At 58.2% G+C, this 15,196-nt stretch overlaps 1 protein-coding gene across 1 annotated transcript in view; it reads left to right on the top strand.

Annotated features, from left to right (window-relative positions):
• RASA3 (RAS p21 protein activator 3) overlaps positions 1-15,196 on the top strand; it is an 85,383-nt gene that overhangs the window by 46,874 nt on the left and 23,313 nt on the right. The window contains exons 4-8 of the mRNA XM_065901743.1: positions 4,097-4,191; positions 9,441-9,517; positions 13,176-13,256; positions 13,554-13,626; positions 14,645-14,721. Of these exons, the coding sequence (XP_065757815.1) occupies positions 4,097-4,191; positions 9,441-9,517; positions 13,176-13,256; positions 13,554-13,626; positions 14,645-14,721 (403 nt within the window). The remainder of the gene's footprint in view (positions 1-4,096; positions 4,192-9,440; positions 9,518-13,175; positions 13,257-13,553; positions 13,627-14,644; positions 14,722-15,196) is intronic.

The following is a 15,196-nucleotide window of genomic DNA, read 5'->3' as shown; positions in this document are numbered from 1 at the left end:
TTGATGCTGTAGACAAAGATTTCTCATGTAGTACACCAAAAGCTCAAGCCACAAAGCCATCACTTTATGGGTGTGTGTTAGTGTCTTTTCAATTTCAGTTTCCACTGCCATTGCTTCTGTGCACAAATATACTTGATTTTTATGTGCTGACTTTGTATTCTGTGGTTTGCTAAACACAGCTGCTCTACTAGCTTTTCCTGTAGATTCTGTAAGTAAAGGCTTATTTCTTCCCTTCAAGTCTGCAGGCCCTTGTTTCTCTCTCTGCCTCCGTGCACCTGCTAGACGTCAGGGTGAACAGGAGTGCCGAGTGTCTCTGCCTCCGCCTGTCTTGGGGGGGCGTCCAGCTGTCCTTCCTTAGCTGCCATCCTGAAGGTGTCACCCTTGGCTGCCCACCTTCCCCCACCCCTGTGCTGTACCTGTCCCCCCATCACATGCCGCTTCTTGAACTACCTGACACGCTTGTCTCTTCTGAATAGACCCCAGCAGGTATAGTGCCACCAGAGGAAGTAACACATGGGAATTTTAGTGGTGGAACGGCTGTGCACCTTTCCTCCTGAGTGGGTCCTGAGTCTGTCCTCCTGAGTGGGTGAGGCCCAGGGGACATAGTGACCTGATGTCACCCAGATCAATCAGGGAAGCAATGGATTATGACACGTTGGGCGCATTTAAGTGGTTTGCACGTCAGTGCTCCCCAGGACAGCCTGTGGAAGCACCGCCTCTCACATGTAAAGAGTGCACGTCCATATGTTCTTGACGTGGTCAGCCTCTAGAAAGACAGGCTGGTAGCTGGTGACAGAGGTGACCCCAAGGTGGAATCTCTGTAGCAGGGGAGAGACAAACTTATTCTTGGCTGTATTTTATATCCTTTTGGATGTTTCAGATTTTATTCTGTTTCTGTATTACCCACTTAAATTTGAATTAAGTACTTCCAAAAATAGAGTAGTACTGATGTGTAAGTTGTAGAAGTCGTTTGAGTATTAAATATGTGACTCCTCCCTGCTCCGGTAAAAAATCCTGAAAACACTGTGGTTACTTAAAATCTCAAACTTCAAATGTAGCCCTCCTATCCAGCTGAACTAATCATGGAGTCTGAAACTTTCTTTATCCCTTTTCAATGAAATGCGTTGCCCAGTTCAGTTCCAAGAAATGTTTGTTTCTTGTGGCTTTATGCCTGCAAGACTCAAAGTCATATTCCCAACAGGGAAAAGGGTAGAGTTTTTTAGGAGCCAAGCAGAGAAGCAGCAGTCTTCTCCTGGGGGCTCTGCCTGCTGACAGGAGGTCAGAGGTGGGGGAGCCCACGTCAGGCCCTGGCGAGATGCCCCCCGAAACCAGGCGTGGTGGTAGGGGAGGAGTCTGGGTGGGTCGCTGGTGCTGATTGGAGGAAGGCCCTCCTGGCTGTGACTGGAGGCCCCTGCTCTCCTGTGGCCTGTTCTCTGCGGCAGCCTGCGCTGCTGTGTGATGGGCGCCCTCTGCCTCCTCACTGGCACGGGCTCCGCACCTGCCCTGTGTGCTGTGCCCTGTGAGGCCCGTGGTGGGCAGGATTTGGCTCTGCACGGCCAGAGCTGAGCCAGCGAGGTCGACGTGAGCAGGGTTGGGGCTGGCCCTTGGACCCGGGTGTGCTGCGTCCACTGTGCACAGAGGCTGGCCTTGAGCCACCGCGTGTGACGGTGGGAGGTGAGCGGAGGCCCGTGGTGGACGTGCCGACGTGCCGCGGGGACAGCGGGCAGGGGAGCGAAGGTGAGGCAGGGGACGGCACCGCAGCCCCCGGCTCTCGGGGTGGCATGTCCCTGTTCCATTTCTAACTTCCCACTGTGCCCGGCAGGTGCATCTGTCGATGTCTGGAGTCCAGGGTGTGAAAACTGCAGGGCAGAGATTTGTCTCACCCACCTGGGTGCTCCAACTGCCCTTGCAAAACTAGACAGAAGACAGACTAACAAGGAGAAACAAGCATTTTCAATTCCTCTTAAAGCACATGTGGCGGGGAGACACCTCAGCAGTGAGGAGGAGCTGGTGACGTGGGTTAGCAGCGCATCGTAGTGAAGGGACAGCAGGTTTTGGAGGAGGGTCGAGACAAAGGAGGGGCGGGGGGTGTGGATTGTGCGGGGCCCTCTGGGGCCGACGCCCCTCGCTGCTCTGGCTCTGGTATCACCGCCTGTATTGTGGGTGCATGTCCTGAGCCCCCAGAGCCAGCAGCAGGGCATCCTTCTCCTCAAACCTCCCCACTCCTGGCAGACAGAGCCAGGCCCCAGCGAGGCCACCTGCAGGTCCCAGGGGAGCCATAGAGGGGGGTGCATCGTGGGAAAGCCTGGTGGGACAGCGTCTGGGAGAAGCACGAGGCAGAAAGACAGGAAGGCAAGGTGCCTGATGAGGCAGGAGACCCAGAGCCTCCCAGAACAGGCCATCTGTTCAGCGACCTGCCGCCTGCCCCCCGACGGCTGCTGGATGAAGTGAGAGGACAGAAGGTTTGGGGACCCGCGGGGCAGGCCTCCCTGTGAGGCTGCCAGTACTCCTGTCTCGTGGGAGCCAGCATGTACCTTTGCGGAAGCCCAAGATGGAGCACTCCTCCTGGGAGAGGAGGAGTGTATGTCCTGGGTGAGGGCAGGGCTGACCCGCTAGCTCCGGGCTCTTCACTAGTGTTGCCTGTGGTGACGAGACTGTGGTCCTGAGTTAGGCTGTGTATTCTGAGCTCCAAAAGGAAACAACTGAATTTAAAAAGCGTGTAATTGAATGTTGTCCTTTATTGTTCCTATTTCTGCATGTGATTTACCGTGTGTTTAAGACGTGTGTACATGTGTATCATGTGCACACACGTGTACAGGGGTGCTTACATGGCCAGGCTCCCACCTCCCCTCCCGTGGTAGGCAGTGTGGTCCCCATGCTCGAGGCCACGGAGTGTGGGGACATGTGGGCAGCCTGGTGTCCTCTGTCCCCCCAAGCCGTAGGCATGCATCTGCTAACTGCCCATGTGCTTTTTTGGAAAGGAAAAGGTGAATGAACGATGCATGATGGTTGTAGATATATATTTAAATACTCAATTCTGTGCCAGGTAATATACATCACACATGTGTATTTATGTATATGTTTTCACTGACGTTCTGACTCCTCAGTACCAAGCCTGCGTCAGGAATGTAAAACTGTTGAGAGCGGGCATCCTCAAACTTTGGGGCCCCAGGAGTTCCCTGGGGACTTTGTGGAAATGCAGATTCCAGGAGGAATTCCTCTGGAGATTGCTCCACCCCGGAAGCTGCTTTCTTATCTGGAACAAGCCCGGGAACTTGCATTAGGAAGCCCTGCAGCTGTTTCAAGGCAGGGGGCCCATGATCACATGTCGAGAAACACTCATTCGTAGACCCGGTAGGGTGATGACCAGCTTATCCCGCAGGCCTGACAGGAACATGTGTACACGCATGCTATATAAGCTAAACGCACACACGTGCACACTGAGAACCAACTGTGCATGCTCCCGTGAGCTTGGTGTGCACACACATGAGTTCTCAGCCGTGGCTCAGGCAAGCACACACACTAGGTGTGCACACACATGAGTTCTCAGCCGTGGCTCAGGCAAGCACACACACTAGGTGTGCACACGCGTGAGTTCTCAGCTGTGGCTCAGGCAAGCACACACATTTCCAGGGCATGTGCCGCAAAGTCCTCAGCAGGCACCACCCACCATGTGCCGCAGCATGGACGTTGGGGCAGGAGGGGCTGTGACGTGGCTGTCTTGGGTTCCTGTCCCCTCACCCCCTCCCACACATCCCGCCCCAGGCCCAGGCAGCACCCCTGGCAGAGCCGCCCCCCGCTCTGTAGGATTTCCACCAGGTGCCCCTGAGCCACAGAATGGGTGACATGGGAGGAGGAGCCCGCCCAGGTTCAGGCTGTGGACGCCATGGCAGTGACAGGCTGTGTTTGGGTGGACGTGGCACTTCCAAGACAAAATGTGGCCTCTGTGACCTTACTGCATTGTCCATCTCCCGATGCACTATTCTGGGTTTCCGTCTGAGATGACTGACGCTGACTGTGGAGATCCCGCTGGCAGGGCAGGTTGGGCAGGCAGATCGGCGCCTCGTGACTGGTCTCCTCTGCGTTGGTCTTCCAGGAAAGGTGGCCATCCAGAAGGAAGACCTGCAGAAGTACCACAACAGGGACACGTGGTTCCAGCTGCAGCACGTGGATGCCGACTCCGAAGTGCAGGTGAGGCTCGCGGAGTCCACGGGACCAGGTGCCTTGGGTGGAGGCGATTGTGGCCAGAGAAACAGACGCAGGATTCTGGTCTTCAGCGGAAACAAGGGTTAGCAGACTGTCCCCTCGGCATGTCCTTCTGGGTGGTTCATTTTGTTTGTTCATAGGTTGCTGTCAGACTTAGTTGTGCAGCTTAAAAATGTAAAATGCAAAAGACCATAACAGATAATTGAAGATAAAAAGAGAATAAGGTGAGAAAACCTAGGGCTGTGGGCCTCTGTCTCCTGGAGGCGCCCACGCGTGTTCCTGGCTCCCTGCCCCAGGAAGGACTGAAGGGGTGATGAGGGCCCATGGCCTGAGTGTCCCCAGGGCCCACCCAGTGCCCCAGCCATGTGTTAACTGGAAGTGCCACCGTGACCAGGCCCGGGGCTTCTCCCCCAGCAGGGCCACTGCCCGGGCCCAGGGTCCAGGAGACGCTCGTCGGGGGGCCTGCTTGCGTCTTCTCTTCCCTGGTGACCCTGCTTGTGCTCCTCGTCAGCCTGTCCCCGAGCCCAGGCTGTGCCTGGAGTTCCAGGAGCAGAGCCTCTGCAGGCAGTGTGGCAGCCCGGGGCCAGCGCTGCACTCAGGGGAGCGTGGCCCTGGTGCTCTGGGCCTCGGCATCCTCACCATAATGCAGGGCTTTATAAGCAGCAGGGTCATGGACCGAATTCTCTAGGGGGGCCCACTAGGCCTTACCGGGGGTCAAACAGCAGGGTCACAGACCGAATCCTCTAGGGGGCCCCACGAGGCCTTCCCAGAGTTCAGACAGCAGAGTCATGGACCGAATCCTCTAGGGGGCCCACGAGGCCTTCCCGGGGGTCAAACAGCAGGGCCACGGACCACATCCTCTAGGGGGCCCCACGAGGCCTTCCCAGAGTTCAGACAGCAGGGTCACGGACCGAATCCTCTAGGGGGGCCCACGAGGCCTTCCCGGGGGTCAAACAGCAGGGCCACGGACCACATCCTCTAGGGGGCCCCACGAGGCCTTCCCAGAGTTCAGACAGCAGGGTCACGGACCGAATCCTCTAGGGGGGCCCACGAGGCCTTCCCGGGGGTCAAACAGCAGGGTCACGGACCACATCCTCTAGGGGGACCCACGAGGCCTTCCCGGGGGTCAGACAGCAGGGTCATGGACCGAATCCTCTAGGGGGCCCACAAGGCCTTCCCGGGGGTCAAGCAGCAGGGTCACGGACCACATCCTCTAGGGGGCCCCACGAGGCCTTCCCGGGGGTCAAACAGCAGGGCCACGGACCACATCCTCTAGGGGGCCCACGAGGCCTTCCCAGAGCTCAGACAGCAGGGTCATGGACCGAATCCTCTAGGGGGCCCACAAGGCCTTCCCGGGGGTCAAACAGCAAGGTCACAGACCGAATCCTCTAGGGGGCCCCACGAGGCCTTCCCAGAGTTCAGACAGCAGAGTCATGGACCGAATCCTCTAGGGGGCCCCACGAGGCCTTCCCAGAGTTCAGACAGCAGGGTCACAGACCGAATCCTCTGGGGGGCCCACGAGGCCTTCCCGGGGGTCAAACAGCAGGGTCACGGACCACATCCTCTAGGGGGGCTCACAAGACCTTCCCGGGGGTCAAACAGCAGGGTCACAGACCACATCCTCTAGGGGGGCTCACGAGACCTTCCCGGGGGTCAAACAGCAGGGTCATGGACCGAATCCTCTAGGGGGGCCCACAAGGCCTTCCCGGGGGTCAAACAGCAGGGTCATGGGCCGAATCCTCTGGGGGGCCCACAAGGCCTTCCCGGGGGTCAAACAGCAGGGTCATAGACCGAATCCTCTGGGGGGCCCACGAGGCCTTCCCGGGGGTCAAACAACAGGGTCACAGACCGAATCCTCTGGGGGGCCCACGAGGCCTTCCCAGAGTTCAGACAGCAGGGTCATGGACCGAATCCTCTAGGGGGCCCACGAGGCCTTCCCAGGGGTCAAACAGCAAGGTCACAGACCGAATCCTCTAGGGGGCCCCACGAGGCCTTCCCAGAGTTCAGACAGCAGAGTCATGGACCGAATCCTCTAGGGGGCCCCACGAGGCCTTCCCAGAGTTCAGACAGCAGGGTCACAGACCGAATCCTCTGGGGGGCCCACGAGGCCTTCCCGGGGGTCAAACAGCAGGGTCACGGACCACATCCTCTAGGGGGGCTCACAAGACCTTCCCGGGGGTCAAACAGCAGGGTCACAGACCACATCCTCTAGGGGGGCTCACGAGACCTTCCCGGGGGTCAAACAGCAGGGTCATGGACCGAATCCTCTAGGGGGGCCCACAAGGCCTTCCCGGGGGTCAAACAGCAGGGTCATGGGCCGAATCCTCTGGGGGGCCCACAAGGCCTTCCCGGGGGTCAAAAAGCAGGGTCATGGACCGAATCCTCTGGGGGGCCCACAAGGCCTTCCCGGGGGTCAAACAGCAGGGTCATGGACCGAATCCTCTGGGGGGCCCACAAGGCCTTCCCGGGGGTCAAACAGCAGGGTCATGGACCGAATCCTCTGGGGGGGCTCACGAGACCTTCCTGGGGGTCAAACAGCAGAGTCATGGACCGAATCCTCTGGGGGGCCCACGATGCCTTCCCAGAGTTCAGACAGCAGGGTCACGGACCGAATCCTCTAGGGGGCCCCACGAGGCCTTCCCCGGGGGTCAAACAGCAGGGTCACGGACCGAATCCTCTAGGGGGGCCCACGAGGCTTCCCAGAGTTCAGACAGCAGGGTCATGGACCGAATCCTCTGGGGGGTCTCACGAGACCTTCCCGGGGGTCAAACAGCAGGGTCATGGACCGAATCCTCTAGGAGGGCCCACGAGGCCTTCCTGGGTTCCTGGCCCAGTGTCTGCATGCCTCCTCGTGGGCCCAAGGCCTCCGTTGAGCTTGGAGCTGCGTGCTGGGGCTCAGGATTTCTGCTGCGGACGCCTCGTGGCCACTGGGGCAATGCCCAGACTGTGACAAGCAAATGGCACACAGGTACATTGAGACGCCCAAGGTGTGGTGAGGGTGCTCACGCTTGGTCGATCTGACTGAGGCCCATATGCTGCGGGAGGCGGAGGGGCCCGTGATCACTCAGAACGAGGGTGGTGCCCGAGTCCAGGGGCGGTCCTGACTGTGACGCCGATGCTGGTGGAGGACAGAGGCCGCTGCTGCTCGGGTGCCCAGGAGGCCCCTTCTCAGGAGGGTTCAGATGCGTGTGCCGCATGAGCTTCACTCTCGTCCCCGCTGTTCTGAAGAGATTCCACCTGCAGCCGCGACAGACTCACTGCTTAGTCCCCAGACTTAATGCTGCTCTGGTGGCGAGTGCAGGTTTCCCTTGTTCCTGCCTTTTTGAAAAAGCTTAGCTTTTAGTTCTGAAGGTGTTATCGAGTTGTAGGAAGTCACAGGAAATGCTGCCCAGGGCGTGCTGGTTAGCCTGTTTACACTCAGAGACACATCGGGACGAGGCCCTGTCCCTCCCCAGACCCCGCCTGGCGACGTCTGTGCACCTGGGCAGGGCCCCCGACACCACTTGGGTCCCGCCGGTCCTGGGTGTGCCTGCGTGTGTCCTCGTGGGCGGATGCGAGCACGCGTGGCACCTTCTGTGGATCTCAGCCACGCTATCTGAACCACAGCTGGTTTCCTGGAGCCAGCAGCGACGCCTCACTTTCATTTCTGGTTTTAGTAACTTGTGTCTTCTTACTCTTTTTTTAGCATGGCTAGAAGTTTACCAATTTTACTATTGTTTTTTTAAAATTGCTTTGGTTTATGTATTTTCTCTATTGATTTCCTGTTTTCAGTTTCATTGATTGCTGCTTTGATTCAAGTTATTTGTTTTCTTCTGGCACTTTAGATTTAATTTCTCTTCTCTATCCTAGTTTCCTAAGGTGGAAGCTTAGATTATTGATTTTTAGACCTTCCATCTTTTCCAATATCTGGATTCACTGCTTTGAATTTCCCTCTAAATGTTGCTTTGGCTACATCTCATAAATCTTGATGCTTTATTTCATGTCAACTTATGAAAAGAAACAAATTCAGTGTTTTTTTTTTCCTGAAACTTCTGCTTTGGCCTCCTTGTTATTTGGAAATGTGTTGTTTAATCTCCATATATTTTGTTATTTTTCGCTCTCTATCTATCACTGAGTTATCGTTCAGCTTCCAGTGTGGTGTGAGAGTGGCTGTGATGCTTTCTAGACTAGCTAACGTGTATTTAAAGTCAGGTTGGTCTGTCCCAGTGGACGTTTCGTGTGGGTCTGTGATGCTGTTCAGTCATTATTCCCCTTAAGTAAGACTGGGAAGTCTATGAAGTCAGCGTTTTCAATGCTCTGCCCTGAGTCTCTCTTCTCTCAGACCAGCATAACGCAAGAACCCTTGCCGAAGTCTTAGTACGTCTTGCCTGGGCTCACAGCTAATTAGCAGGATTCAGCTGACCCTCCTGTGGGAGGGGGACCACCCCAGCCCTCAGCCTGGCAGGGGTTCTGGAGCCACCTCCCTGAAGAGGTGAAGGCCTGGCTCCCGTTGGGGTCAGAGCAAGCCCAGGGGACACTTGCATGTGCCCCCAAGCAGCCAGTGGCCCCTGTGTCCCTGGGAGGTTTTGGAAAGGAACTTGGAGACAGTGACCCAGTGCCGCTGTCTTCTAAGGAGAGCCAGTCTAGTTTAATGTCACACTCACTCCCAGAAGCACCCGCACCGTGCTCCTCCTGTTAGACTTTTGGGGACTGGTCTTCCCCGCTCTGTCTGCAACCCTGATAATGCCCTGGCTGTGTCCACCTGTCCGTCCTGCCCACTTGCTGTCCTCAGCCAGGGGCCCTTTGCACACACAGCCCCATCCCAGCTGCGTTCCTCCAGCCTGCCCCCTCCTCCCAGAGCATCCGTGAGCCCTCACTTCATTCCTGAAGAGCAGGGCTGAGGCTCCTGACCTCTGACCAGCCTCGTGGCAGACACCAAGACGGCAGCAGGGCTGCCCTTGCTGCCCACGGCCCCCGACGTGCCGTGAGCTCAGGCCAAGCGGCGGCCGGACACGCTGCAGACACTGCGCCCTCAGGGCCTTTCCTTTTCTTTCTTCTGAAGCAGCGCTTGCCGTTAGCAGCCTGACCAACATAAAGCAGGAGGGCTGGAGGCGTAAAACTCTGGGATCTGAGCTGGGCAGGTAGACTGGCCGAGGATGCCTTGCAGGGTCAGGTATAGGTGTCACCAGTCCTCGATGGGAGCCTGCGAGCTCCCGCTGCTCACGGCCCGTGACCCCTGTCCTTGTGCCTTCCAGGGCAAGGTCCACCTGGAGCTGAGGCTGAGCGAGGTCATCACCGATTCGGGCGTCGTCTGCCATAAGCTGGCCACGCGGTAAGACCCGGGACAGCCCCACAGCCAGTCTGCTCGGCCCTGAACCTGACCGCTGGCAGTGGGTAGGCTGTGATTTGAAAACAGATGAATCAGGATTCCCAGAAGCGGGGCTTCCCCCAGAGACGGTCTGAACATCCTCGTGAGGCACATGCTTACCCTGGGGGTGGGTAAGCATGTTTGGTTTTTGCAAATAACCAGTCACTCAGGGTGACGTTTAGCAGAGGTTGGGGTCACGCCCCTGGCTTTACACTCAAGGAAATGGTGAGTTGGGGGCAGAGTTGGGGTTTGACCTCTGACCTCAACCCCCATATCTCAGCTGCTTCTACCCATAATGTTTGGTGAGTGTGCATGTGTGCATCTCTTTGTGTTCAGGTGTGTAGGAATGAGTGTGCACACCTGTGTGATTGCATGCATGCAAATGTGTAGGAGTGAGTGTATACACTTGTGTGAGTGCGTGTGCAAGTGTGAAGGCATGTGCACCTGTGGGTGTGTGCTTGCAAGTGTGCAGGAGTGAGTGTGCACCTGTGGGTGTGTGCCTGCAGGTCTGTAGGGGTGAGTGTGCATCTGTGTGTGTGGGGTCAGCTTAGGCACATACCCCAGTGGGAATGTACCTTTTCCACTAAGACAGGCTCTGGGCAGATGGGCTCTGAACAGGCTCGAGCGCCAGGTGCAGTGATGTCCCTGGGTGGAGGGCTGATGAGCCCACGATGCATCTCCCGTGTGCATGTTGCATCCTGGGGGGCAGCATGTCGGGTTTCCTTGTTCTCTGAGATGTTTGGGTGGCTGCAGTCAGGCTGGCCCCTTGCCGCTTGGAGCCTTCCTGGTGCTGGTCGGTGAGGAGGGGCGGAGCCGGCCGGCAAGTGGCTGTCTGACGAGCGACTGTCCCGGCGTCCAGACACATCTCCAAGACGCCAGGTGTGGGAGGAACTGCTCCCCGACTAAGCTGCTGCCAGGAAACCTTTGTCCCTGAGACTCCAAAGTGAACCTACCATCCCGCCTTCTTCCTGATTTACAACTGGATGTGATAAAAGTCCTTTAGCCTTGAACTTGGGCCTTTGGCAGAGTGTGGGGCAAATGAGTCCCTCCTCCTGCTTCCAGCCCCAGGGCCGCAGCTCCCCGCCCCCCGACTGAGGACCTCCTCCCACCCTCCCACCCGGCGGATCACCCTGTGTGCTCCTTCCAGGGAGGCACACCCACTGTCCCCCTGCGGCTGCTGGGCTACCGAGCCCCCCGCTTCTCAGGGTGTCAGCCTCTCACACAGGCCCCCTCCCCAGGCCTTTCGGGGTGTCAGCCCCTCACACAAGCCCATCCCCAGGCCTTTAGGGGTGTCAGCCCCTCACACAAGCCCATCCCCAGGCCTTTAGGGGTGTCAGCCCCTCACACAAGCCCATCCCCAGGCCTTTAGGGGTGTCAGCCCCTCACACAAGCCCATCCCCAGGCCTTTAAGGGTGTCGCCCTCACAGAAACCCCCTCCCCAGGCCTTTAGGGGTATCAGCCCCTCACACAAGCCCATCCCCAGGCCTTTAAGGGTGTCGCCCTCACAGAAACCCCCTCCCCAGGCCTTTAGGGGTGTCACCCTCACAGAAGCCCCCTCCATGGGCCTCTCGGGGTGTCAGCCCCTCACACAAACCCCCTCATCAGGCCTCCCGGGGTGTCAGCCCCTCACACTAACCCCCTCCCCGGGCCGCTCACAGGAGCCCTTGACTAGCTCACGGCTTCACGCCCATCCCTGGAAATGTGCCTGAGATCCTTGTTTAGTGAGAAGTTAGTTCACGGAGGCAGGAGGATGCCCCCAGACCAGGTCTGTAGCAGGGAGAGAAGTGAGACATTCCAGAAGAAGCGTGGAAGGGAAAGACCTGAAGGCGCTCGCTGACGTTCCTGAGGCCCAGCCCGTCCAGTGGGCAGAGGAAGGGAGAGAGGCCACCACTCGCGGAGCAAGAACAGAGGGGCTCTGACCAGAGAGAGGCAGTCCCGTGAAGGGTCAGGACCGCCAGGCCCCTCGAGGGGCAGAAGCCACCCAGGTGCCCACCTGCAGGAGTGAGCGGGGCCTCGGTCTCCCCGAGGCAGGAAGGCGGGACACTCAGACCCTCGGTGTCTGAGTGGGGTTAGGGCTCTGCTTCCAGCCAGGATGGGGCAGTGGGACATGTGCCCTCTCTCACCTCAAAGGACCAAAGAGCTGACGCCGTCTGCACCAGGGGGACAGGGGTGGCCCCCACAGGAGGAAGCAGACGAGGTCACCGCAGGCCCACTCTTGTCCTGGACGTGCGTTGGTGACGCACGCGAGCTCCCCCAGCAGAGCCCACGGCGAGTGAGAAGAGATGCGGGGCAGGGCACTTGGTGGTGCTCCCTGGACCTGCATGAATGGACAGGGTGGAGCCCCTCAGGGCCAGGTGGGCAAGAGGGCTGAGGGCAAAGGGGCCGCAGAGCTGGGGGTCATTCGAGTCTCCCCCAGCCCAGTGGAGAGCACGCTCTCACTCAGACACTCAGCAGACTCGGGGCCACGCCGGGCAGTGGGGCCAGACTGTCCCCAGACGAGGCCACCGGCACCTCCCGGACAGAGCAGCAGAGCAGTCTCTCCAAACAAGAGACCACAACCTCTGACGGCACAGAGGAGCGCAGAATCCGGGCACCGACAGTGTGAGTTTCACAGCATCCAGCATCCGGCCAGAAGTTCAAACAGGAGCAAGGCCTGCCCCGCAGCAGAGCCGGGTGACAGGTGATGGACAAGGGCGGTCCAAGAGCTGGCGTGACCACGATCCAAACCCAAAGGGAGCCAGGAGCCAGGGCAGTTGATGGAGCAAAGCCCGAGATGGGGTTTCCCAGCCCGAGGAGCACGCTGGAGGCAGCACACAGGCCAGGGCTGGGAGCCCCTGCAGTGCTGGGCCCTCAGGCCCCCCGAGAGCACAGACCGAGTCCCGCTTCCTGCTTGACAGGGCTGCATAGACCTCTCTCAAGCTCCTGGGGATGGAAGGCAGGGCTTTGCTCAGGGAACTTGGCGCTGTGGACAAAGGACGTCACCTGTCGTATTGTAAACAGAGGACCTTGCACCTCCAAGCCAGCAGCCACTGCAGCCACCCCCAGCAGCACCCCCACCTCGAGGGTCTCAGGGTGGACAGTCCAGGACTCTGGCCTCAGGGAGCCGAGGTGCCCATCAGAGGGATGATCTCAGTGAGCCCAGACTCCCACCCATATCTTCCCATGTGTGGAAAAGCACTCCTTAACCCAAGGTGTCTGAGTTTAATTAACAGTGACCTTTTGATGTTCCGACCACTGGTCTTTGTTGCAGGAACTCCTTTGTACCCTGGCGCCTCTCACCTGTTCAGAGCCGTCTGAGAGGCTGCCTCCTGGGTCAGGTCCTCAGAAAGTCCCACGTAAACACGACCCTCAGCCCTCACACTGTGCCGTTTCCAGCCAACACTGGAAGCGTGTCTGTCCTTCCCATGGGTACACACACACTTCCTCTTGCCCCCAGGTGTTTGCTGCCCGCTGACCAGGGTGTCCATCTCTGTTCACTAGATGGAAGCCCAGGGAGCACTTTGCAGGGACTTGTGACTCTTGACCTGAGCTAGTGAGATGTCTGCCCCTCAGACCTCAGGGCGGCTATGAGAGATGGCCCCTGGGCCTCAGGTGCCCTCCTGACCCCCACTTCTCTCCTCAGCATCCTCGAGTGCCAGGGCCTCCCCATCGTGAACGGGCAGTGTGACCCCTACGCCACAGTGACCCTGGCGGGACCGTGCAGGCAAGTACCGCCTTGGCTGCAGAGGGCGAGGTCGCCGAGGCGGGGCTTTCCTCGGAAAGCAGGTGGGCCAGGCAGGCTGTGTAGGTCTCGCTTCCTTCTGTTTCCTTCATGGCCTAAAGTTTGTAAGAAGAAAGCCTTCCTGTTCTTCACGTGGGCGTCTCTGGCTCAGTAAAGGGTCCTGGTTTGCATACCACCAGGCGCTGGAGACACAGCCTGTGTGGTCTGTGCCCTGGAGGGCCCAGCCTTGGTGGGATCAGCATCGAGTGTTTTCCGTCCGATCCTTCTCCTCAAACGCAGGTCAGAAGCGAAGAAGACGAAGGTGAAGAAGAAGACTAACAACCCGCAGTTTGATGAAGTGTTTTACTTTGAGGTCAGTGTTTCAGTGGCACAAACACGATCGATACCCACGCCCAGGGTCTTTGGCAGAGGGGCCCCCGGTCACTGCTGCAGCGAGGTCTGGGGTGCTGTCCCTCACCTGGAGTCCCTCCCACCCTGCAATGTAAACTCCCAGGAGCGCCTTCCTTCCCTGGGCAGAAAGGCTGTTTGCTGCTTCCAGCTCGACCTGGTTTTGTGTTGAATGATGACAAATCAACACTTTCCAAATCACCAAGACTTTGGGGTTTTTTGGCTGGCTTGGTTTGGGTTTTTTGCTCCACCCAGTCTCCCTTGAGCAGCAGAGGGAAGCTTGTTTCACCACAAGTAGTGAGGGTTTTGGGGTGGAAGTGGTGCATTCAAACGAGAGCCCCCAACTGCCCCTTAGAACCAGAACCACCAGTTGGCTGGTGGGTGAGGGCCAGGCTGGCACAGAACTGCCAACCATTGGCTCAGAGGTGCCAGCCCCAGTAACGCTCAAGGGGCCATTGTCCCCCCACAAAGGTCACCATAGGTGAGCGTGAGGATCTCACTGCCATCTCCGTGGTTCGCTGCCCAGCGCGGGGAGGGCGGAGCAGCCGTGCCCTCATGTGGCGATATGGCATCCGGGCTCCCGGAGCAGAGTGGATGCACCACCGTCCAAGGGGCAGTGGGCAGGGCTTCCGGAGTGGGGCTTGGAAAGTTCATGGAGCACTGGAGCTGTAGGAAACTGGAGACGCTAGGGTGGAAAGGTGGAAGGGGACTTTGCAAATGAACTTGGAGGGGTGGCTCAGGATGTGCAGGGCTCACTGGCCTCTTCCACCTGGGCCCTCAAGAGGATGGGCAATGCTGGCCTCATTGGGCGCTTGTGAGGGGCTGGGGGCACAGCCTGAAAGCCTGGATGAAGAACCAGTGCCATCCTGGGATGCGCTTGTTGTAGCCAGGAGAAGGTGGCCAGCCCTCCCTCACGGGGTGCGTGTGCAGGGGTGAGCAGGGGGCCAGGGGCAGGGAGGCCTGACGTGCTCTCGTCCCCACAGGTGACCAGGCCCTGCAGCTACAGCCGCAAGTCCCACTTCGACTTTGAGGATGAGGACGTGGACAAGCTGGAGATTCGGTGAGTGGGGGTTCGGGGCTGAGTTTCCCAGGCGGTGTGCCTGGGCTGCTATCTCCTGCTGGATCCCTGTTCTGTCTATAGAAACTGGGCAACATCTGTGATACCTTATGGTGAACCATGTTGGATCGCAACCTCCAAAGATTCAGCTTCGGGACCAGGGGCCAGGCTTGATCACTCTGCCACTTGTGTGGCAGAAGTTTTATTACAGTGAAAAAGGAGAGAGAAAGCTTTTGACACAGACCTCAGAAGGGGAATGGGGAGTGCCCCCCTCACTAGTCTGATCAAGGCTTTATGTACTTTTGTCAGACCCACTCCCACAACATACTCTTGAGATAGCAAGGTTAGTCAGAAGGTTCCTGTTAAGAGAAAGAAACGTGTCCTTGAGCAAGGTATTGTTATATAATCATTAGTACAGAGCTTTAGGGAAAACATACCCCGGAGCAAGACGAATTGTTTTGTTGTATTGTTGTGTAAT

Source organism: Muntiacus reevesi, chromosome 11 (genome assembly GCF_963930625.1).
Source record: "Muntiacus reevesi chromosome 11, mMunRee1.1, whole genome shotgun sequence".
Taxonomy (NCBI): Eukaryota; Metazoa; Chordata; class Mammalia; order Artiodactyla; family Cervidae; genus Muntiacus; species Muntiacus reevesi.
This window is presented reverse-complemented; position numbering and strand designations above follow the sequence as displayed.